At 39.5% G+C, this 26,491-nt stretch overlaps 1 protein-coding gene across 2 annotated transcripts in view; it reads right to left on the bottom strand.

Annotated features, from left to right (window-relative positions):
- The window catches only part of pug (pug C-1-tetrahydrofolate synthase, cytoplasmic), a 629,281-nt gene that overhangs the window by 17,521 nt on the left and 585,269 nt on the right, over window positions 1-26,491 (bottom strand). For both annotated transcript variants that reach the window (XM_067140458.2, XM_067140459.2), the window contains exon 19: window positions 24,566-24,718. In XM_067140458.2, coding sequence (XP_066996559.2) covers window positions 24,566-24,718 — 153 coding nt within the window. The remainder of the gene's footprint in view (window positions 1-24,565; window positions 24,719-26,491) is intronic.

The following is a 26,491-nucleotide window of genomic DNA, read 5'->3' as shown; positions in this document are numbered from 1 at the left end:
TTTAGTCCGAAGCTGCATGTTGGCAACAGATGTGTGATGGTCATCTTTTTAAGACCTATGATTAATCATGAATTCGGACCTGTGGTTAGGAGGCCTATTTAGGAGAACTGCTGCACATCCCACATGGGGAAGGCCTAGAAAATGCAGGCTAAACACCAATAGTCACATTGTTTGCCTGACTGGGTGGCTGCAGGTAGCGGGTCACCCCACTTGCAGTCAGAAAACTAACTATCAATGAATTACAATTGGGAATGGAACATCAGAACACGCCTTGATATAAGTAACAATGGCAGACCTGAAAGGACAGCACTTGTCACTCACAAGCTTGCTGGAGTGGTCATTGACATTGCCACCTTGAATGAAACCAGACTGTCTGGTGATGGAAAAGTTGTGGAATTTGGACCATGCTGTATAATCTTTTGGGAGGGAAAGGAGGAAGGAGAGACTTGTATACACGGTGTTGAGTTTGTAACATATTTGAAATTAATTTTAATATGATACGGTTGGCAGCAGAGAGAGGTGTCTGGGTTTAGAGAGAGGGGTGTATGTGTGTTGAAAATGAAAAATGGCTGTCGTGTATAAGTGCCTGTTTTTCTTCTGAATAAATAGTGAAAATGTATGATTTCGGTGGGGTGTTTTGTAATTTTCAGTGATCCTAACATTCAGTGGCGGCCACGACACGACATCATTATTAAAAGGAGACTCCCGTGAAGAAAGAAGATGGAAAACCTCACGAAAGGAAGGACCGTAAAGCGGTGGTTATTTACACGGGTATACAACAAGGTTATGTCATCGTTACAAGACGGCGAACCAGACGCAGAAGAAATTCAGGTACAACTAGAAATCCTTCAAGAAAGGTACGATACTATTGCTAATTTAGATGGATTAGTATTTCAACAGATGACCGATGATAATTGTGAGGTTGATTTGAGGAAGAATCAACTGATGAATACAGACGTAAATTCTTGAGCTGTAGGGCTAATGCAACAAGATTTTTGAACACCAATGTGCCAATTTCCCCTCCTCAAAGTGTAGTAAATGAAAATACAGCTGAAAGAAAGAAATGCAGGCTTCCAAAAATAGAACTGAAGAAGTTTTCTGGGGAGATAATAGACTGGTTATATTTTTGGAGTCAGTTCCGTAAAATACATGAAGACGAGGACATGGGGGAGGAAGATAAATTCCAGTATCTCATTCAAGCTATGATAGAAGGCTCTAGAGCGTACGAGTTAGTCACAAGTTTCTCCCCCTGACTGCCAACAATTATCATAAAGCGATAGACAGTCTTTAAGCTTGGTTTGGTAGGGAGGACTTACAGGTAGAAGCTTACGTTTGTGAACTACTGATGCTAGTTTTAACCAATGCAGTGAATTCTACAGAAAAACCAAACTTAGTAGCTTATATGATAAATAAGGATCACATCTCAGGTCTCTGGAAAGTTTAGGAGTTACTACAGAAAAGTGCACTGCAATGCTGTATCCCTTAATTGAATCGTCCTTGTTAGAAGACTTACCAAGAGCCTGGCAAAGAAAGACTTCTTTCAGATGTGATTCTGTCTCCAAAGATCGTTTGAAACAGCTCATGGCTTTTCTCCAAAATGAAGTTGTTAGTGAGGAAAGTATTTCATTAGCAATGAAAGGGTTCAACATTAGTACATCCCAAGGGCACAAGATTAAGGGAGGCAAAAAACCAAGAGAAGCCTCTGAACCAAATGTCCCCACCACTTCTGCCTTGTTGTCTACTGATATTTCTAAAAGACAGGAGTGTGTGTTTTGTCTTAAACCTCATTCAAGTTCAGAATGCATTAAAGCTCAACAAATGACTGTAGAGGAAAGAAGGAAAATCTTGAGTAACAAGCACTGTTGTTTTAATTGTTTAAAGAGAGGTCATAAAAGTAATGCTTATAAATCCATTATCAGATGTATTGTTTGTGGTGGGAAGCATGTGGTACTAAGGTGTTATAAACTTGGTAACAAAGACAAAGAAAGTGTTTCCAAAAATAAATTTGAGGGAGAAAGAAAGTCGATTAGTGAAGATGCCAGTCATGTAGACAAGACTATGGTTAATGTCTCTTGTTCTCCTGAGGTATATTTGCAAACCCTGGCAGTTGTTATGGGTAAGGGTAAACAAAAAACAGTGCGAGCGATCACTGATACCGAGTCTACTAAATCTTGCATTGTGCGTGGCCTAGCTGAACAAATGAGGTACTAGTCAATCAGAAAGGAAACTCTAATACACTCTTTGTTTGGTGGAGTACGTTCCCAAGAGGCACAGCATGATTGTTACAACATAAGTTTAAGGAGATTAGAGGGAAACCATTCCAGGGAACTGCAAGTTTTGAGCCAAGAAATAATTTGTGAAGATGTCCCATATGTTAGGAATGGTACTTGGAGTGATGAGATAAAGGATCTGAAGATTTGTTTAACAGATGTACAAGACCGAGGATCCATACAGATTCTACAGATGTCGAAGGTGAATTGCTTACTGGGAGGACACATCAACTAAAATGTGGTCTAGTTCTAGTTGAGACTGTTCTAGGGTGGACACTGATGGGAAAAATTATAACTAATAAACATAGAAGGGATGCAGCGTCACTGTTGGTGACATCGTTGTTTTCAAAACAAACAAAAATTTCTGATCTCTGGGACTTAGAAATTCTTGGAATTACTGATCCTGCAGAGAAGGAATCTACTATCAAGAAGAATGAATGACAGTAAAATGAAAATGTTAAAGGTCCACCTTTTCAATACCATGAATGTTTATTGATGTGAATATATATCACATAACGTTTAGAGAAGGTTGGTACTAGTTTCGACGCTCATTGCACGTCATCATCAGCCAACAAATCAATTGAGCAAAATGCAACTTATCGAATAGCAATATATAACATGATAGTACCTACAAGACAAATGTTAAACTATGACTAGTTGAAATATAAAACACATGACAGCAAATACAAGGATTAATGTTGAAAGCTAAATTGTCAAAAGTTAAAACAATGAAAGCAAAACAGAGAAGGTAACAATAGTTAGGGTATGATACATGAGAAAGTAGTCCAGGTTGAGGTTTGTAGAACATAAGGTGTATCTATATACAACATTTAATGCACCTGCTAAGGCAAATTTTAAATGTAACCTTAAAATGATAAGGGTATGGTGCATATAACCATCTACAACATATGACAGCACCTATAAAGTCACTGTTAGATTATAACCAGTTGAAATGATGTGGTGTGTCTGACCGTAAAACATAACATCTTTGAGAAGGTATCCCAGTTGTTGAGTCTTGATAAACAAGAGAATAGTCCAGCTTGAGGTGCATAAATCATAAGGCAACATATGTTATCAGTGGGAAGAATAATCTTGTTCTCTTAAGTTGCGGTAATTAACAGGTTTAATTCAGGTGGTTTCGAAGCCAACAATGTGGTCGTGTGAAGATCATAATTTGAATTAACATCACGATTCCTAGTTCAGTATGGAAACATGGAGACCTGACGAAAAGATTGAAAGCCAAATTAGGCGTGATATAAATGTACATAGCCAAAAGAAATATAAGGGAAAGGAGGCAAACTCACCTTGAGTAGCGTGATGGAATAGATATTGAAAAGAGAGGAGCTGGGCTAATGAAGAGAGCAATAATGGAGGCCGAGTAGCGGAAGGGAAGGGAGAGTGAGGGGAGGGGAAGGGGAAAAAGGAGGAGCTAAAGCTGAGGAGTAGGGGTATGGTGGGGCAGAGGGATGAGGTAGTGAGATAAGTGACGGGGATGTGGATTGCACATGGCTTCAAAAGATAGCGCTAGTGTTTGGAAATCTGCTATTTTTAAACAAGTTAATTAAGAAATCGAAAAGGATATTAGGCTTAGGCTTATCAGAGATTTCATTTAAGTTGAAGTTAGGATTAAAGTATTGTTCGAAATGGATAAAACAATTTTCGATTATATTCATGAGAGGCCCTTTATTGGCCATTTGAAGGATCTCTAAATAGTGTTCAATGTCGGTAAACTTGTGGTTAGAGTCAGGGATGTGTTGACCTATTGCTGAAAACCTATTGTAAATTATAGCATTGACGTGCTCTGAATATCTAGTGGTGAAACTGCGTCCTGTATGCCCAACGTATGAGGAATTGCAGTCATTGCATTTGAATCTGTAGATTCTGGACTTTAAGAAAGTATTGGACAAGTTAACTGATGGGGAATTGTGCAGAATTTCAGAATTCCTGTTATATGTTCTGAAGGAAATTTTTACGTTATGTTTTCTGAAGAGATTGGTGATTTTGTAGACATCTTTGTTGAAAGTAAAGGTGGAAGAAGTGGCGTCTTTAGATTTTTCTTTAGTAAAAGTGGTCTTAGGTCTGTGTCTGAACTTGTTGATAATCTGTTCTATAAAGGGTTTGTTGTAACCGTTAAATTTGGCGGTTGCACGAATAGTATTGAGTTCATTGTTCAAGTCTTTCTTTGACATGGGTATTGTGAAGGCACGGTGGACTAAACTATTATAGGTAGCATGTTTGTGTGCTTGGGGATGTGTGGAGACCCCCTACAAAAAATCAGTACAAACCCTTCGTGGGTGAAGTAGTACTAGTAGACAATTACAACCCCAAGAGACAAGATTGGCCATTGGCAAGAGTGATGGAAGTTATCCCTGGCAAAGGTGGTGGTGTGAGACTTGTTCGTCTGAAGACTGAAAAGAGGGGAACTTGTGAGACCGGTGCAGAGGGCATACCCACTCGACGCGACATCTGCAGAAGATGACCCCTTCAGACAATTTAAGCAGTGTGAAAAGAAAGAAAGTGATCAAAGGACAATTAAATCATCGACCAGTAGTTCCAAACTGAAAACTAGTACTGGGAGACTGGTGATTAAACCAAAAAGATTTGAGTGATATTTTTCACAAGTGTTCATTTATTCTATGTGATATTTATCTCAAGTGTTCTTTTATTCTGAGTTCCAAAAGAGACAAGAAAGGGGAGAGGTGATCTTACTGTTTTGTATTGTAATGTGGAAAAAATGTAATTGTAATGTGGATTAATGACGTGTTGAGTTGTTCCCACAACTCAAGGTGGGAGGATGTTGAGTTTGTAACACATTTGAAATTAATTTTATTATGATAGGGTTGGCAGCAGACAGAGATGTCTGAGTTAGAGAGAGGGGTCTGTTGAAAATGAAAAAACGGCTGTTGTGTATAAGTGCCTGTTTTTCTTCTGAATAAATAGTGAAAATGTATGATTTCAGCGGGGTGTTTTGTAATTTTTGGTTGGTAAACCTAACACACGGTGTTGGATATGCTATAAAGACACAACTAGTAAATGCTAACAAACCAATTAATGAACAGTTTATGACACTCTGTATATCACTCACTGGGGGATATTTTTATCACTCATCTTCTCATATACACTCTCCTTACATGTTGATGAAGATGTTACGGGCGAGTTCTATCACCAGCTAAGCAAATGCATCAGGAAATTCTTACCCCAGAATAAATTGTTATTACTTGGTGATTTCATTGCCATAGTTCAGAGTGAAAATTGTCTGTGGTAAAATGTGATGGGCATACATGGTATTGGAACATGCAACATAAATGGGTTACTGTTTCTTGGCCTGTGTGTTGCTCATCACCAATACTTAGTTTCAGCTACCTATCCATTTTACGACCACATGGATGCATCCCTGCTCTGACCATCGGCATATCCTTGATGACATCATCACCCAGCAATGTGATAAGAAAAACTTTCTGATCACCAAGACGAAATACTGATGACTGCTGAACAGACCACAAACTTCTGATCTGCCAATACAGAATCTCTCTTCACAGCAAACTGCCTCTGCATCACCCATGTTTGTCCAGAAGGAAGTTTGGTATCCATTAGCTTTCGGATCAATCCATTGCAGCACAATTCCAGAATGCAATCTCCAAGCGGCTGGCATCTAATCCAATTACCATTATGACGGAGAACAAAAATGGTCAACAATTCGAACGATTCTTCTTGAGTCAGCTAAGGAATCGAATGGTTATGAAGAAAAGAGAAAGTGAAGCAGGTTCGAGGAAAACAACACAGAAATTATGAGCCTCATCAATGCATGACGGCAAGTTTTTATATACCTTCAGCAAGATCAATCCTCCAGCTTGAAGAAAGCTCATTTACAAGACTTAGACTCATACACACACACATTACATACAGGTAGAGCTCGTTATACGCAATAGTTACATTGGAATTTGTGTAAATCGAGTCATTTTATATGTCAAATATACGGTTAGGTTTCCGTTTATTTACATATTTAGTTTTAAATTGCAGAGATTCTTAATATTTTTATAAAAAATAACCATTATCATGTTTCTGAAACACATTTTAATTTTACACTGAAACATTAATGAATGAAAACCTACAACCTGTTTTCCAGTCATTGACCGGGTCAGGGATGGAATGAATGAAGCAGATATAGGCACTGAAACATTAATAATAAACAAAATTGTTTCATTACATCCATCTACATACCCTAAATAGGCTCTGGATAATCTACATGGGTAGAATCTGATAATACCGTAGTTGGTTCAGTTTCAGTCGCGGATTTCCTTTTGTGCAAATCCTTTGTAGCTGAAGTGTTCTCGCTAGGTGCTTGACATTAATTTTGAAGTGCCACATTGTTTTGCAAAGAAATATTTAACTGTTGACTGCATAGCCTTCTTTGCCAGTAGATTATACAGCTCCTTGTAACATTTAAGACAATGTTCAAAATCTCTCTTTACTATTGCACACTTTACTTCTTCAGGATCATATTCTTCAAAAATTGCCATTGCAGCATCAATCATTCTGAAGTCCTTGGCCATTTTCTTCTAAGAGGCTGAACTTCTTTGACTTCTGTTTCTTCTTTATTACTATTCTCACTCATAATGATCAAATCTTCATTGCTCAGATCTTCAGAATGAGAGTTTAGGAGGTCAAACACATTCTCTTCATTGACATGGGTGAATCCAATCTGCCGTCCCATGTCCACACACAATTCCTCTTGTTGCACCGGTGACTTCACTGACCACTTCATCATCTAGCACAGACACATCCACAGTTTTCTCCATACACCATTCATACATTTTGAAGTAATGTCAGTCCATGCGTTTCTAATAATATCAATCACCATCTTAATATTAAACTGTCACCAGAAAATATTGATGATAAGTTAGTCATTCGAATCACATTCTTCTAAGAGACTGGAAAAAGTTTTATGCAGATCATAGGCCTTGAATGTAGAAGTAACTCCCTGGTCCATGGGTTGTAGGATAGATGTAGTGTTCGGTGGCAGAAATAGGATTTCAATATTTTTATTTCAATCAATAATGGAAAGTGGGTGGCTGGAAAAATTATCGAGGTGAAGAATTTTGAAAGCAAATTTTTCTTTCTCACAGTAGGCCTTCAATTCTGTATTCAGTTCATTAAAATATAGTCATTGAAAATAGCAGAAGTCAACCAAACTTTTTAATTCTATCTCCAATGAACTCCCAGCCTGCTTTTGATATAACTTTTAATGCCCTAGGATTTTGAGAGTGGTAGATCATAAGGGGTTTTAATTTGCAATCTCCTGCAGCATTTCCTCTGAAAAGAAGGGTGCATCAGACCTTCGCTGCTGGTGCTGTTTTTCTTCAACAGAAATGAACATGCACCTAGGCATGCATTTCAAAAGTAAGCCCGTTTCATCAAGGTTGAAAACCTGCTTCGCATTATGGCCTTTTTCTGTCACAATTTCTTTAAATTCTTTTTAAAGTGCTCTGCTCCAACTTCATCTGCCCCAGCAGCCTCTCCTGTTATTTTAATGTTGTGAAAGCCAAAACGATGCTTGAAGCGATCAAAGCAATCTGAGCTTGGCGAGAAAGGTGCTGGATCATCCTCTTTTTTCGTTAACTCTGCACACAAGCTCTTGGCTTTGGCTTGAATAGCAGCTCCAGAGAGAGGCAAGTGTTGTTGGTTGTGATGCTCAATCCAATGGCTTAGCATTTTTTCCATTCTTTCCATCGTTTCCGAGCGAGATTTGGTCACTCCAGTCACACTTAAGTTAGTAGAAGATTGAGCAGTTTCTTAATTGATTCAGCATTGTCATGAATAGTTCTCACAATGGATTAACTACGTCCTAAAGCATGCTGAATGTCAACAATACGATCACCATTGTCACAGCAATCCAAAACTTCTTTGTTTCTAACAAATATGACTTTCATAAAAGTTTCTTTCCTTTGTCAGGCACACTTTCTTTCCTTTTACCCAGCATTTTAAATAAGAAACCTGTCAAGTGCAACTTCACAGCTCTACTGACCGGAACTGACAATTTACGTCTCGACAAACACGACAGAAGATGCGCGTAGAGATGTGCTTGCCCCGTTTAACCTTGGCACGCGACGTAGTGTACGATACAGAGTTTGGCACGCATGTCTATACCTGCCTTAAGACATTACAGCTTCCACATACTGTTAATAGATGGCAGCACTGGACTTAAAACCAAAGTTGCATATATCCAAAATCACGGATAACGGATCATGTGTAACGGGGTTTACCTATACATACATACATACATACATACATCTTCATTATAGACCATTATGCTTATCAGCATTCAGTCTGCAAGCCTCTGCGTATTTAGTTACTGCTGCCACAATCCTCTATGGGTAATAAGTTCTGATGACTTGTTCAGTTCTGTAACTCATATTTTTAAATCATTAGAAACAGAGTCTAACTATGATAATCTTTGTCTATCTCTGCTTCTCTTACCCTCCACAACAGAGTCCATTATTCTCATAGGTAGTCTATCCTCCATTAGCCTTACATGACCCCACCACCAAAGCCAGTTTATGCATACAGCTTCATCCATTGAGTTCATTCCTATCATACCCTTTATCTCCTCATTCCCAGTACCCTGTTGCCATTGTTCCCACATGTTTGTAACAGCAATCATTCATGCTACCTTCATGTCTGTTACTTCTATCTTATGAATAAGATATTCTGAGTCCACTCAGCTTGCACCCCCTTAAAGCAGACCGGTGTAAGAATAATTTCATCCAGGATCTGACTTCTTTCTTATAGTATAATGTTTCTCACAACTGCGAGCTCACTGCATTAGCTTTGCTGTACCTTGATACAATCTCACTTACTTTACCACCATTCAGGGAGAAGAGACATCCTAAATACTTGAAATTATCTACATGTTCAAGTTTTGTATCCCCAACCTGACTTTCAATTCCCTTAGGCTTCTTACCTACTGACATCACCTTTGTCTTGGAAAGGCTAATTTTCATATCATACTCATTGCACCTATTTTAAAGTTACAAGATATTAGACTTCTGACATTCAGCACAATCAGCCATTAAGACCAGGTCATAAACATAGGCCAAATTGCTATAGTTCCACATAAATGAATCCTTCTCGGCCATTTTATATTTTTCAGCAGCAGCGCAGCTGTGAACTTGCATCTGGGAGATAGCAGGTTTGAACTAGCAAAAAAGAATTTTCACCACATCAATGCAGTAAATGGAGAGTAAATTGTATGAAAACCAGTTTGGTGTCAGACCACAGAGGAGCTGTCAGGATCAGATTTTCAGTATGTGCCAGGTAATTGAAAAACGCTACGGGAGGAATAGACCTAACTTTTTCTGTTTGCCAGGTAATTGAAAAACGCTACGGGAGGAATAGACCTAACTTTTTCTGTAAGTATCGTGAACCAAGAACTCACTCTACCATCAATTTTCACTGCAACCCAATTGTCAACATAAATCCTATAATGACCACTCACCTAGTTACAGCTGCCATTATCAAGAACTCCACATGTTTTGCCCTACTCGCCACTATCAACACTCATGTACTTTCGCTGCAGCCTCGCCTAGCACCCAACCTGCTGCACAGCTCATCGCACACTGATCTACCATTAGGTTACGTCACTCGCTGCGTCACTATCTGATGTTTCTAGAACCCATGTATGCTTCTTTCACGAACTTTCTGTGATGGTATAAATTTGTCCCCCAATCCCTCTGACTTGAGTCCAGCGCTGATACCGAGTGAGGTTGGAGGGTCGTCCAAGGGGATCCCAGTATTCTGCTGGGAAACTCTGTTTATTTTCTACTGCATTGGGTGAGCAACAGAGTGCTTTACTTTTTATTATTATAATTAGTGTTTGCTTAATGGATTTTGGCAGCCAGGCCCTTAAACTTACCTTTGTTTCTGTGGCCAGTTTCTTTTCAACAAAATATGCCCTCCAATTAATCAATAGACTCAAGAGTTTTTGAATGACTGAACACGAGGCCTGGACTCAACAACCTTTACTAAGAACTAATAATAATAATAATAATAATAATAATAATAATAATAATAATAATAATAATAAAAATAATAATAATAATGCTACTTGCTTTATGTCCCACTAACTACTTTTATGGTTTTCGGAGACACCGAGGTGCTGGAATTTTGTCCCGCAGGAGTTCTTTTACGTGCCAGTAAATCTACCGACACGAGGCTGACATATCTGAGCACCTTCAAATATCACCGGACTGAGCCAGGATCGAACCTGTCAAATTGAGGTCAGAAGGCTAGCGCCTCAACTGTTTGAGCCACTCAGCCCAGCTTATTAAGAACTAACTTTGTACTCTGCATCTCAAAGTGCTTAGGCGACTCCCACTGTTGTGATCCTGTACTCGCCCCTCCCTACTTCCTTCCTTCTCTTCTTGTTTTTTTTTCCAAATTGCGTTCATTTATTCCGTTACGCTGAGGCTTGCAGTTTGCTACGTCCTTTTGAATTGCCTCATTTAACTCTCTTGGTGCCAGGCGGTAGTGCGAGCATCCGCCCTTTAAATTGCCAGAGCCGATCTGGTCGGCCGTTAACAATCCAGTCGGAAGTTACCAGAGCCGATTTCATCGGCCGGCTTAAAATTCTGTGATATACATAATTTTGAGGCAACCTATAGTGACGTGCATACTTTTGTTCCAACCTGTAGTAAAGGGGCTACACTTTATTGTGTGCCTGGCTTTGCTTTGGAAGTTCTAAGAGGGTGTTATACCTTTCACAAGAGTCGTTTCCTGTGTTTACAAATACCGTTAACCGGTCAGTAAGTGTCTTAACACACGAGCGTTTTTTTGTCGTCGTTATCGACTGCAAAAATACGCATCTTTGTGGCCGGCTCAACCACTTCTGCAGTTCATTATGGCCACATTTTGTGGCCGAGCCAGCGACAAAAAGGGGTCCGGCCAGCGACAAAATGTGGTCCGGTCAGCTTCACCGCTGGGACAGTCGGCAAGTGAAACTTCGGTCATTCTCATTTATAATGGATTCTGAAGAGGAGGCTGTACTTCGTTTGCTAATGCGAAGAAGCAGAAAAAGAAGGAAAACGCGGACAATGTGGTTACATCCAATAGTAGAAGTCCGGCAACAGTTGGAGCAGTTTCCTGCTTTATATCACGAACTCTGCAATTACCCGGATAAGTTTTTCCAGTTCTTCAGAATGTCAAAAACGTCTTTCGATGAACTACTACAGGAAATAGCACCAATTATTTCACGGACAGATACTGTGATGAGCGAGGCTATATCGTCAGAAGAAAGACTTGCAATAATTAAACATTTTGTAAATAAACATATGTAGATCTTACCTATTTCACTTTTCTCCTTCGTGCTTAAGTTCTGGAAGTTACTGTGAAAGACTTCACAGATCTTCTCCCATGCTCTGACCTTCTCAACTTGGTTGCTGTATGTATCACTAGCGTAGTTCCATACAACGGGTTCGGCTTGAATCTCGGCAATGAACGTATCTGTATCAAACGACTCCATCACGAATACTGCCAACGGGAACTTGTCGCCAGGATGTCGCCCGTGTGTAAAGGAATCCGCTGCAGTCGGCAAGTGGCCGGTGGCCGGGATCGGCTACAGCTGGTGACATGTGGTTCGCATGTGGTCAAGAAAACGCTCGTGTGTAAAGGGGAGATATTCTTCCCATTGCATTGTATGGTAACGGCAAAGCGGCGACAGCCGGCCACACATGAACCACTTTTTGTGGTTGACAACGGCGACAAAAAAATGCTCGTGTGTAAGGACCCTAAGAGATTGCTCCTTGTAATGAATGGATTTGTGACAGGAAAATGGCATATTGTTCACGTGATAATTTTTCAGCAGGTATTGATGACAATAAATTAATGCAGTATTTAGAACAGTGCGAATTTAACGCTGATGATTTATCGCATAGCGATAGGGAATTTAGTTCAGAGAGTAGCGACGAAATTATACCGGACATGTCCGCGGAATCACTGCAGCTAAAGAAGAGACATTTAATTGTGTCTAACAGCACTAAAGCTACTCTGAATATGGTGGTAGATGAAACTAGTGATAACGAATATGATGATGATGATGATGATGTCTCTGGAGAACATTTTGTGGAAATTTGTCCCAATGAACCCGACAACATTCCTCAACCTTCTCCTTGAAGGACCTAAACATGCCCTACCGTCTGATTCTCTGCCCATATCACACTTCAATTTACTTTTCACTTACTCTCTGCTAAACCTTATAGTCACATATAGTCCTCTATCATTACGTAAATGCCGGCCTCCGCGGGCCAACTGTAGCGTGCCTGACTCTCACCCGGAGGTCATGGGTTCGATTCCCGCCCAGGTCAAGAATTTTCGCCTGGTCCTGAGGGTTGTTTCGAGGTTCACTCAATCTAAGTGACCCTAAGTGATTGCAATTGAGGAGATATCTGAGGGCGAGAGGGCGACCCCGGTCTGGAAAACCAAGAATAATTACTGAGAGGATCCGTCTCACTGACCATGATTCACCTCGTAAACTGCAGGTACCGAACTGAGCAGCGGTCGCTTGGTAGGTCAAAGCAAATCAGGGATTTAGTGCCATACATTTCTTAATTTCGTAAATTCTGTTGTATTGTAAAATTATTTTTCTAATATATACTACGACCGAAAACGAGAAACTATTTTTTCTGAAAACAAAAAACTATAATATCAACTACTATTTTTTACTTATTTAATAATTCAGAATTATTTTAATACTATGTTGTCCGCACGTAGAAAATTTGTTGTCAGTATTTGCCAAACATCGATACATACACGCAAATTTTATCGGTGAGTAAAATTGTCTTGTTTTTATTAGCGACATGTTTGAATTTTTACTTTTTCCGCTTTTATTTCTCTCGCTCAAATTTGTTATTCTATAGAATTGCATTTAGAAGTACATTATACATAATTACGTATATTCTTTTGTATCGTAAATTATTTTTTCAAAGTAGATATTGAGAGAGAAAGTGCGAAAATATTTTTCTCTTCCTAAAAATAAAAGTTTTCGACAACTATAAATCTACAATAAAACATATTTGACTCTTTATATCACTCCAAACCAGTTTCTTATTCTACGTAGTCGATATGTAGAAAATTTCATGCCGGTATTTGCTATACACCGGTAGATATACGCGAATTTTAAAATACATGTATTTCCACTGAAAACGGCCTGGCACTTTACAGTAGTAGAGTGGAGGCGGAGCTCTCGCCTCTTCCAGCTGATGGGGAGCGGCCGACCAGATCGGCTCTTGGCTCCAAGAGGGTTAATACAACATTTTGTAAATGGTCTAGGGATTTTTTGTAAATACATCATTCAGAATGATTGTTTTATTGATGTACTATGTTACAGAATGCTAAGTTGTGTTTTGAGTTACCTTTCAAGTAGAAAGAATATATGGTCTTGGTTAAACTTCATTATTATTCTTCTTGTTCCTTCCACTGACCTCTCATTGGTCCCAGCCTCTTTCTTATTGGATAGCCTGCCCATGAATCTTAATTATTACGTCATATGATTTGCTGTCTTCTAAGGATTGCTGCATATTGAAACATGTTTTATTCCATATACACTCACAATTGTAACGATCCTTTTAACTGATTTTAACAATCTTCCCTTAATCCCATGGTCCCCCAGTACAGCAAACATTTTTTCCCTCGGTACTCTGTCATTTGCCTTCTCCAGATCTACAAAACATAAACATAACTGTCTATTCCTTTTGTCACGTTTTTCAATTACCTGGCACACACTGAAAATCTGATCCTGACAGCCTGAAACCAAACTGGTTTTCATACAATTTACTCCCAACCACAGATTGCACCCTCTATTGCCAGTGAACACTTTACCTGGTATACTGATCAACAAAATACCTCGTATTGACAGTCGTACAAAATTTTATGAAAAATGGAAAGTTATGTATAGGTACTCCAAGGCAGAAACACGTTCCCAGAAGGACATTCCAGGAATCACTAATGGACAAGGGGAGTAGGTATGCAAGGATCTCTGGAAGACAGCAGTATTCAGTCAGCAGTATGTAGAGATTGACTGTTACAAGGATAATGTCCAGATAAAGGAGGTGACTAATACTAAAGAAGTATTAAAATTTACCTATAATAATGACATTTACAAAACGATACAAAAGTTGAAAAAGTAAAAGCAGCTGGAATTGATAAGACTTCTGGGGATGTAATAAAGACAATGGGTTGGAATATAGTACCATATCTGAAGTAGTTATTTGATTATTGTTCGCATGAAGGAGCTATACGAAATGAATGGATAGTTGCTACAGTAATCCCTGTGTATAAAGGAAAGGGTGATAGACATAAAGCTGAAAATTACAGGCCAGTTAGTTTGACATGCATTGCATGTAAGCTTTGGGAAAGCATTCTTTCTGATTATATTAGACACGTCTACAAAATTAATAACTGCTTCGATAGAAGGCAGTTTGTGTTTAGGAAAGGTTATTCCACTGAAGCTCAACTTGTAGAATTCCTGCAAGATATTGCAGATATCCTGGATTCAGGAGGTCAAATGGACTGTATCGCATTGACTTATCTACGGCATGTGATAGGGTAGATCATGGGAGACTAAAGGCAAAAATGAGTGCAACTGGACTGGACAAAAGAGTGACTGACTGGGTGGCTATATTTCTAGAAAATATAATTCAGAGAATTAGAGTAGGCAAAGCTTTATCTGACCCTGTAATAATTAAGAGTGGAATTCCTCAAGGCAATATTATTGGACCTACATGCTTTCTTATAAATGATATGAGTAAAGAAGTGGAATCAGGGATAAGGCTTTTTGCAGACAATGTTATACTGTACAGAGTAATAAATAAGTTACAAGATTGTGAGCAACTGCAAAATGACCTCGACAATGTAGTGAGATGGGTAGTAGCAATGGTATGATGATAAACAAGGTTAAGTTTTACGTTGCGAATTTTAAAAATATGAAAAGTCCTTCCGGTTTTAATTACTGCCCTGATAAGGTGAAAGTTCTTTATGGGGATCATTGTAAGTACCTAGGTGTTAATATAAGGGAAGATTTCATTGGGATAATCACATTAATGGGATTGTAAATAAAGGGTACAGATCTCTGCACTTGGTTATAAGGGTATTTATGGGTTGTAGTACGGATGTAAAAGAGAGTGCATATCAGTCTTTCTCTCTCTTTTTTTTTTTTTTTTTACTTTGCATCGCACGGACACAGAGAGGCCTTATGGTGAAAATTAATGAGATAGGAAAGGGCTAGGAGTGGGAACAAAGCAGTTGTGGCCTTAATTAGCTAGTGGCTTTACGTCCCACCGACACAGATAGGTCTTATGGCGACTATGGGATAGGTAAGGCCTAGGAGCTGGAAGGAAGGGGCCGTGGCCTTAATTTAGGTACAGCCTGGTGTGAAAATGGGAAACCACGGAAAATCATCTTCAGGGCTGCCGACAGTGGGATTCGAACTTGCTATCTCCTGGATGCAAGCTCACAGCTGCATAATCCTAACTGCATGGCCAAATAGCACGGTCATGTAAGTCTCTGGTATGACCCCAACTAGAGTATGGTTCCAGTGTATGGAACTCTCACCAGGATTACTTGTTTCAAAGAACTGGAAAAAATCCAAAGAAAAGCAGCTCGATTTGTTCTGGATGATTCCCGACAAAATATGAGTGTTACAAAAATGTTGCAATGTTTGGGCTGGGAAGACTTGGGAGAAAGGAGACGAGCTGCTCGACTAAGTGGTATGTGATACAGATGTTGATTCCCGTAGGGAACCTGAAATATTTTGTCCCGAATGAGTAAATTTATAATACCAATATAAATGGTCCGTTACTAAACATTATAAATTTTCCAGCTAACTCATTCCTGGTTGCCAGGTTTCGTCCAAGTGTGCTAAATTGGGCTCGTCAGTTGGTAAATAGCACACCCACCAAGATGCATGGCTAGTGCATACCGTGGAGGCCATTGCGTAGGCTACTTGGAGCCACTGGCAGTGCCAATGCACTATGAGAGACTTTGTGTCATTACCAAAAATTGATGCCTGCCTGGCCATCAGATGATATAGATGTTGATTCCCATGCAGAACCTGAAATATTTGTCCCGAATTAGTAAATTTATAATACCAATATAAATGGTCCATTATTGGAATGAGTTAGCTGGATAATTTATAATGTCCAATAATTTATATTGGTATTATAAATTTACTAATTCGGGACAAATATTTCAGGTTCCGCATGGGAATCAACATCTATATCATCTGATGCCCAGGCAGACATCAATTTTTGGTAATGAGACAAAGTCTCTCATAGTGCATTGGCATTGCCGGTGGCTCCAAGTAGCCTACGCAATGGCCTCCATGGTGTGCACTAGCCATGCATCTTGGTGGGTGTGCTATTTACCAAGTGATGAGCCCAACTTAGCACACTGGGGTGAAACGCTGGCAACCAGGAATGAGTTAGCAGGAAAATTTATTATGTCCAATAATGGACCATTTATATTGGTATTATAAATTTACTCATTCGGGACAAATATTTCAGGTTCCGCATGGGAATCAACATCTATATCATCTGATGGCAAGGCGGGCATATATTTTTGGTAATAAGACAAAGTCTTTCATAATGCATTGGCACTGCCGGTGGCTCCAAGTAGCCTACACAATGGCCTCCACAGTGTGCACTAGCCATGCGTCTTAGTGGGTGTGCTATTTACCAACTGATGAGCCCAACTTAGCACACTGGTGTGAAACGCTGGCAACCAGGAATGAGTTAGCTGGAAAATTTACAATGTCCAATAACGGACTATTTATATTGGTATTATAAGTGGTATGTTTCCAGCTGTCAGTGGAGAGATGGCGTGGAATGACATTGGTAGACAAATAAGTTTGAGTGATGTCTTTAAAAGTAGGAAAGACTGCAATGAATGGAATTCATGAGGATAAACTGATGCAAATATTCATTTATAGGAAGGGGAGTTAGGGATTGGAATATCTTACCAAGGGAGATGTTCAATAAATTTCCAATTTCTTTGCAATCAATTAAAAAAAAAAGGCTAGGAAAAGAACGGATAGAGAATCTGCCATCTGGGCCACTGCCCTAAATGCAGATCAGTAGTGACTGATTGAATCGACTGAATCCTTCCTGTTTCCTTGCTTATAGATAGGGGCATTTACTGCTTTTGTCCAATCTGAAGGTACCTAACTAACACTCAGTGCTGATCTTATTAATCTATGAAGCCATTTAATCCCTGCCTTCCCACTATACTTCACAATTTCAGATCTAATTTCATGTAATCCTGCTGCTTAATGACAATGGAGTTTACTTACCATTCTTTCCACTTCCTCAAACATAATTTCACCAACATCAGTGTCTTCCTTCCCATGAGCTCAATTGCTCATGAAGACACCAGGAAGATTTCCTTTTACGCTGAGATGATTTTCAAAATATTCCTTCCACCTCTCCAGTGATTTCCTGGAATCTGTTATGAGTTCACCTGATTTACCAAAAACACTATTAATTCTTTTTCCCCCTCCCTTTCTAAGATTCTTTATCACTCTTCAGAAAGGTTCCCCTGCTGCTTGACTTAGCCTTTCAAGGTTATTACTTCCCAAAATCTTCTTGGAGTCAAAAACTCTTCATTTTGCTCTGTTTCCTTCCTCTACATACTATTCCCTGTCTGCATCAGTTGTTTCGAGCCATTTCTAATATGCCTTCTTTTAACGTTTATAGGCTGCTCTCGCTTTATCATTCCACCAAGATATTCGCTTTTACCCATCCTTATACACAATTGTTCCTAGGCATTTCCTTGCTGTCCATTGTTTGGAACTTAATTACTAATCATATCCATGTACTTCCGTTTAATTTCCTCATCCTGGAGATTTTCTAGCCTTATTTGTCTGCAGACAGATTTCACTTTCTCTATCCTAGGCCTGGAGATACTTAATTCAGTTCACTACAGATCAGACAGTGGTCTGAATCATCAAAAAATCCCTGGAATACCTGTACATTCCTAACAGATTTCCTTAATTCAAAGTTGGATATGATGATATAGTCTTTTATGGATTTGGTGCCCCTATCCTCCCATGTGTAACAGTGAATAGCCTAATGCTTGAAGAATGTATTTGTAACTGCTAATCCCACACTAGCGCAGAAGTAGAGCAAACGCTTCCCATTCCTATTAGCTTCTATATATTCCCACCTTTACCAATCACCCTTTCTTATCCTTCAGTTCTATTTCCAAATCTCACATTGAAAGCAATTTTTAGCACTATCTTATCCTTGCTGTTGACCCTGACTACGATGTCACCCAATGCTTCATAAAACCTCTCAACTTCATTCTCATCTGCAACCTCACATGGTGAGTTCACTGAGGCCCGGTTTCTTCAACTCTGTGTTAAATTTTACTTAACAAATGTTAAAAGTACTCAGTTTCACAAACACATTTCCAACATTTGTTACAAAACAAGTGTTTAAGACAAATTAACAAATCTCCTTGAGCTTTCTGAATGCGTTTGGCAGTGAGAGTCTTTTGTTTCTTAACATAAAATGCTCCTAGCAGTGTGTTGAAATAGTATTTTGTCACACATAGTTGACATTATTATAGGTTATGGTTTGTGGAGACCGGTATGTTGTAATTATTACAAACCATCACTCTCATTTTTGTTACGTATTGAAAACGGCAATCTCACTTAGTTTACAATAGGAGTATATCTTTTACCCCACCTATTCAATACAATTAATACCACGTTATGTGGTTAAATAAACATAGAAATTCTAAATTTTAATGGGACATGTTTCGCCCTTCTTTTATTGGGCATCATCAGCCTTGTTTAATCTTAAAACAAACATTATTTAGAGGAAATTGACATTTATAATTTATAAAAAATGAACTGTGATTTCTTAAGGTTAAAAACACTAAGGAATAGTAGTTACAAAATATGATGTTGAGACATGACATATACAATACATGTTAAAATCATTGTAAACAATTTTAAAATCTTTGTCCAAAAGAAAATTTATGTCCTATAAAATTCTAAAAACAACTCTTGCCTGGCACTGAAGTGGATCTTCTTCGTAAGAAAATTCGAGCCTATGTTAGCTTGAGGCAATTTTCAATACAAGTCTTCAATAGACTAGATTGGTTGAAACGTTGAGATTGGATTTTGTTTATTTTGCAAACAGGAGCAAAAGAATATTGGCCAGGAGAAAAGGCAAACGTTTTGAATTATCTTATTAAGTTGGTTGATCCATAAATTATCGTAATATATCCTAATATAACCAAAGCAAGAAAGATGATGTGCTGGTTGAAGCTGCGTTTGAGACGAGTATATCTGGTATTTGACAGGTATGTTTGACTGTCTCGTGAAGTGTAGTCCCTTTAGAAGATGTATAACATCGTGGAAAAGGATGTGGTTATATTATTCGCAGTAACAATGTCTATCTTAGCGTATTAGCAGCATTGGTCTGTTAGACAGATGTTCTACATCTTCTATAGGGACTACCAGATATACTCGTCTCAAACACAGCTTCAACCAGCACATCAATATCTTTTTTGCATTGGTTATATTACGATATATTATGATAATTTATGGATCAACCAACTTAGTAAGATAATTTAAAACATTCATCTTTTCTCCTGGCCAATATTCTTTAGCTCCTGTTCGCAAAATAAACAAAATCCAATCTCAACATTTCAACCAATCTTGTCTACAGTATTGAAGACTTTTATTGACAATTCCCTCAAGCTAACATAGGCTCGAATTTTCTTACGAAGAAGATCCACTTCAGTGCCAGGCAAGAGTTGTTTTTAGACTTTTATAGGACATAAATTTTCTTTTGGACAAAGATTCTAAAACTGTTTCCAATGATTTTAACATGTGCTGTATATGTAATGTCTCAACATCATATTTTACACTGACTGACAGAGCAAATGCAACACCAAGAAGGAGTGGTCAGAACTTTATGCCAATTGCAGGGTAGACTGACGTCACTGAGGTATGCTCATGATGAGAAATGCACCGCTGTGCTGCGCACGTAGCGAACGATAAATGGGACACGGCGTTGGCGAATGGCCCACTTCGTACCGTGATTTCTCAGCCGACAGTCATTGTAGAACGTGTTGTCGTGTGCCACAGGACACGTGTATAGCTAAGAATGCCAGGCCGCCGTCAACGGAGGCATTTCCAGCAGACAGACGACTTTACGAGGGGTATGGTGATCGGGCTGAGAAGGGTAGGTTGGTCGCTTCGTCAAATCGCAGCCGATACCCATAGGGATGTGTCCACGGTGCAGCGCCTGTGGCGAAGATGGTTGGCGCAGGGACATGTGGCACGTGCGAGGGGTCCAGGCGCAGCCCGAGTGACGTCAGCACGCGAGGATCGGCGCATCCGCCGCCAAGCGGTGGCAGCCCCGCACGCCACGTCAACCGCCATTCCTCAGCATGTGCAAGACACCCTGGCTGTTCCAATATCGACCAGAACAATTTCCCGTCGATTGGTTGAAGGAGGCCTGCACTCCCGGCGTCCGCTCAGAAGACTACCATTGACTCCACAGCATAGACGTGCACGCCTGGCATGGTGCCGGGCTAGAGCAACTTGGATGAGGGAATGGCGGAACGTCGTGTTCTCCGATGAGTCACGCTTCTGTTCTGTCAGTGATAGTCACCGCAGACGAGTGTGGCGTCGGCGTGGAGAAAGGTCAAATCCGGTAGTAACTGTGGAGCGCCCTACCGCTAGATAACGCGGCATCATGGTTTGGGGCGCTATTGCGTATGATTCCACGTCACCTCTAGTGCGTATTCAAGGCACGTTAAATGTGCTGCGGCCGGTGGCACTCCCGTACCTTCAGGGGCTGCCCAATGCTCTGTTTCAGCAGGATAATGCCCGCCCACACACTGCTCGCATCTCCCAACAGGCTCTACGAGGTGTACAGATGCTTCCGTGGCCAGCGTACTCTCCGGATCTCTCACCAATCGAACACGTGTGGGATCTCATTGGACGCCGTTTGCAAACTCTGCCCCAGCCTCGTACGGACGACCAACTGTGGAAAATGGTTGACAGAGAATGGAGAACCATCCCTCAGGACACCATCCGCACTCTTATTGACTCTGTACCTCGATGTGTTTCTGCGTGCATCGCCGCTCGCGGTGGTCCTACATCCTACTGAGTCGATGCCGTGCGCATTGTGTAACCTGCATATCGGTTTGAAATAAACATGAATTATTCGTCCGTGCCGTCTCTGTTTTTTCCCCAACTTTCATCCCTTTCGAACCACTCCTTCTGGGTGTTGCATTTGCTCTGTCAGTCAGTGTATAACTACTAGTCCTTAGTGTTTATAACCTTAAGAAATCACTGTTCAATTTTTATAAATTATAAATGTCAATTTCCTCTAAATAATGTTTGTTTTAAGATTAAACAAGGCTGATGATGCCCAATAAAAGAAGCGTGAAACATGTTCCCTTAAAATCTAGAATTTCTATGTTTATTTAACTACATAACGTGGTATTAATTGTATTGAATAGGTGGGGTAAAAGATATACTCCTTTTGTAAACTAAGTGAGAAAGATGTAATTATGTCAAGTAAGAGCGACAAAAGAGTTATTATGATGAATCCGGGACAAATGTTATAGATTTAATTTGAAAGTACATATGCAACTTTACTTGAAAAATGAAAGAACGGACTGTTATATCACAACAGTCAATATATTCCTACCTGAGTGCAATCTAAGGCTCCTACATCACCAGGAAAATTTGATAATTGACATGTCTTGAATGACTTTTGGGCATTCTTTTATTGCTGGGAAAATCTTGCACTCGTGAACAAAGTCACCTATAATTACATGAAGAGAGTCGAAGCATAATATCTAACAAGGAGAGGCCAGACAGTGCATCCAACTGATTTCAACAAGGTCCAATGTAACTGTGGGAAACAATCAACAGTAATTCGTGCATAAGGGTTTAGGTCAATACGCTTTTGTTTTCAAAAAAATTGAGGTCAAAGGTCATGACGCAGGATCCATTTCAGACAAAACGGAGGCGATAGAACACTAAAAGATGAACAAATTTTTACTTAAACATGTCACGTCCGCAACCTAATAATTTCTGAAAAATTGATGAATCCCCAATTCCAATGCAACACATTTTTTACCTGAAATTAATATAGGCATAAACGTTCTCACAGTTACTGCTGGATCTGGATCTCTCTCTCTCTCTCTCTCTCTCTTGCTATATATATGTTAATTTGAGGTAGAGAATAAAGTTCACTGCCATTTGCCTAATATTTTTATTCACATTTTTATTTTCATGTTCCCTCAAATAATAATTTATTTTGTACCAAAATAATATAGCTATGATGAGACTCGAACTCACGTCATCGAGGTTTGTAGACATGCACGGTGACCACTCGGCCACCGCTCCACTGGACTGTGATGTAACTCTCCAAGTATATATGTGTCCAAGACCGTCTCACACTACTATCCCCTTTTCTCCACACACCTTTCCAGTCTTCAGCTCTGTTCTATTCTATTCTATCTTGGTTGTCTTTTGTTGAACTTTATATTAATTTATTTTCTACTTATTTCTTCTACCATATTCATCCCCGATTTGTTTGATGACCTTTCTGTTACTTTGCACGCACACACGGTGTGACAGGAACATCTTATTTGGAGCTTGATGGTGTCGTCAGCTAGTGCTGTGCTGGCATACAGCGAGCTATATGGTGACGAATGAGCATACCACTTACTATGACCAATGGTAAACCAAACCAAACAACCCCCATGGCACTACAGCCCTTGAAGGGCCTTGGCCTACCAAGCGACCGCTGCTCAGCCCGAAGGCCTGCAGATTACGAGGTCCGTTATTCTTGGCTTTCTAGACCGGGGCCGCTATCTCACTGTCAGACAGCTCCTCAATTCTAATCACATAGGCTGAGTGGACCTCGAACCAGCCCTCAGGTCCAGGAAAAAATCCCTGACCTGGCTGGGAATCGTACCCAGGGCCTCCGATTGTGAGGCAGGCACGCTACCCCTACACCATGGGGCCAGCATGACCAATGGTAAAGCATTTAAAAATTCAAATCCTGCATTACTGGGGAAGTCTTCCTCGTGAACAGTCGAGATTTCCTTCTGAAGACGCGGAGCAAAGTTCTCTGCGTAACGTAGGGAATTTCACCTTGTTTTATTGACACAGCATAAGCCCAAAAGCCTATATCATGTCATATACTGTATTTGCAGGGATATGAATTACAGTACTATGCTAACTTGTATGTTTTTCATTTTAAAGAAAAATATTATTTTACTACACTTTTAGCAAGTTTATAGAGTAATTAATGCCTGTATATTTCTTGAAATACAATTATTCCTGTTTAACAGAATTTTCATTCAACTGAAACACCATCAGCCCCATAAAATTTGGTTAAATGGGAATTAAGTGTACTAGTAAGCTTTCAATGAAAAAAGAAATAGAGATTATTCCTGCTTAGAAATGAAAATACAGGTATGGTCTTTTGAGTGTGTTTTGCTTTTAACACCATTGCTCAAAAACACTGCAAAATTAGCTTGATTTCAAACTTAGAATTGTTTAGCAATAACACTTCAGGCTTCTATGCAGTAAATTTCAGGTTTGATATGACTCAAGTAGTTTACTCTGACAGATCTGCTTGGTAATATGAATAAAATAGCTTTGTCAATTGAGAATTTTTGAAAACTAAATATAATTGGTACATTCTTTTAATATTACTGACTGAGCTCAATAGCTGCAGTCACTTAAGAGCGGCCAGCATCCAGTATTCGGGAGATAGTGAGTTCGAGCCCCGCTGTCTGCATCCCTGAAGATGATTTTCCGTGGTTTCCCATTTTTACACCAAGCAAATGCTGGGGCTGTACGTTGAATAAGGCCACGGACGCTTCCTTCCCACTTCTAGCCCTTTCCTGTCCCATCGTTGCCATAAGACCTATCTGTGTCGGTGCGACGTAAAGCAACTTGCAAAAAATAAATATTACTGAAGGGGCAAGACATTTTTTTTCCAAGGCATTTTCCATTACAAAATATCAAATTAATCTATTAAATATATTAAAAATACCTTGTAACCAAAATAATACATTTTAATTTTTTGAATAACTTTTGAGAAAAAATTCAGCTGCTAAAAAAAAAGTGCATAATTAAAAACTCTTGCATTTCAATATTTTACAAAATTATTATAAAGCAAACCGCCCACCATTACGGCCGATGGATTTGCATCCAACTGCCTTGGCCTTGGGAAAAGAAAAACACCCCCTTTCTCTCTTACCTCTCCTACTACAGGCACTACAAATCCTGCACCAGCTGACACGAAGATATCATTTACATGCAAAGTAAAACCTTCTGGCGCTCCTTTAATTGAGGGATCTCCAGTCAGAGACAGCGAAGTCTTGGCAACACAAACTGGAAGCTTATCAAATCCCTGTAAAGAGCACAAATATTAAAATTACTAAAACCAATATATTAATGAAAGAAAATTATGGTGTTAATATTAAATGGAAAAAGTAAACCAAACATACACTCCTTTTTAAAATTAAAATATCAGTTTTTCCAATATATTACTCCAAAATTGTTTATGAGATATAGCATCTCAAAGAACCCCTATTTGCAACTCGCTGACTATATCCACCACCCATTAAATTTATGGAATAATGCCTGCAAGGATAAAATATTAACTGTGACTTGGGTGGCAAATACCCTCCGTGGAAATGTACACCCATTGTCATTCCTAAGACCATGGAAGCAGAGCTGATTCAGAAAGTGACGGAACCAACTAGAGGGAAAAATATCCTGGACGTGGTGCTGATAAAACCAGATGAGCTCTATAGATATACCGAAGTAATAGAAGGTATTAGTGATCACAAAGCTGTTATTGTCGTAGTTAAAAATAAATGTGATAGAGAGGAAGGTTTTAAAAGTAGGACGTTTAGGTAGTCCCATATGGCTGATAAAGCAGGCATGAGGCAGTTTATAAATAAAGGATACAGATCTCTGCACATAGTTATGAGGGTGTTTAGGGGTTGTAGTAAGGATGTAAAGGAGAGGGCTTATAAGTCTCTGGTAAGACCCCAACTAGAGTATGGTTCCAGTGTATGGGACCCTCACCACGATTACTTGATTCAAGAACTGGAAAAAATCCAATGAGAAGCAGCTCGATTTGTTCTGGGTGATTTCCGACAAAAGAGTAGCGTTACAAAAATGTTGAAAAGTTTGGGCTGGGAAGAACTGGGAGAAAGGAGACGAGCTGCTCGACTGAGTGGTATGTAAACAGATCAGATATAAGGCTTTTCAGGCGTTTGCTCTATTAACCAGCGTTTCGTCTTAGGTCTGACACTGAATCATCAGAGTGGGATGTGTCAGTCCCTACCCACTGACGCTGGGGTGTATGTAGGTGAACTTATCAGAAGCGCATTATAAGAGGCACAGTCTGATAACTGCATACGGGAGATTAGTCTCCACAATGGAATTATTGCCCACCTAGCAATTCCGAATGGAAAATTCTAAGTTCCCATGAAGGGAATTAGATATTTTTCACCAATAGAGCTTGTCAAAAACAGATCAGATGTAAGGCTTTTCAGGTGTTTGCTCTATTAACCAGCGTTTCATCTTAGGTCTGACACTTGACTCATCAGAGTGGGATGTGTCAGACCCTACCTACTGACGCAGGGTACACCCTGCATACACCCCAGCCTTACATCTGATCTGTTTTTGACAAGCTCTATTGGTAAAATATATCTAATTCCCTCCATGGGAACTTAGAATTTTCCATCAGAATTGCTGAGTGGTATGTTCCGAGCTGTCAGCAGAGAACTGGCGTGGAATGACATTAGTAGACGAATAAGTTTGAGTGGCATCTTTAAAAGTAGGAAAGATCACAATATGAAGATAAAGTTGGAATACAAGAGGACAAATTGGGGCAAATATTCATTTATAGGAAGGGAAGTTAAGGATTGGAATAACTTACCAAGGGAGATGTTCAATAAATTTCCAATGTCATTGAAATCATTTAAGAAAAGGCTAGGAAAACAACAGATAGGGAATCTGCCACCTCGGTGACTGCCCTAAATGCAGATCAGTATTGATTGATTGATTGACCACTTCAAACCGCATACACACTGTTTCTTTTCAATATAAATGTGAAGAAAGAGGTCAGTTTTTCAGTTTGTACATTTCTTTACATTAACTGCATTATTTT

The sequence above is a fragment of the Anabrus simplex genome, chromosome 2 (assembly GCF_040414725.1).
Source record: "Anabrus simplex isolate iqAnaSimp1 chromosome 2, ASM4041472v1, whole genome shotgun sequence".
Lineage (NCBI taxonomy): Eukaryota > Metazoa > Arthropoda > Insecta > Orthoptera > Tettigoniidae > Anabrus > Anabrus simplex.
The sequence above is the reverse complement of the archived record's forward strand: the minus strand, read 5'-3'. Positions and strand labels throughout refer to the sequence as shown.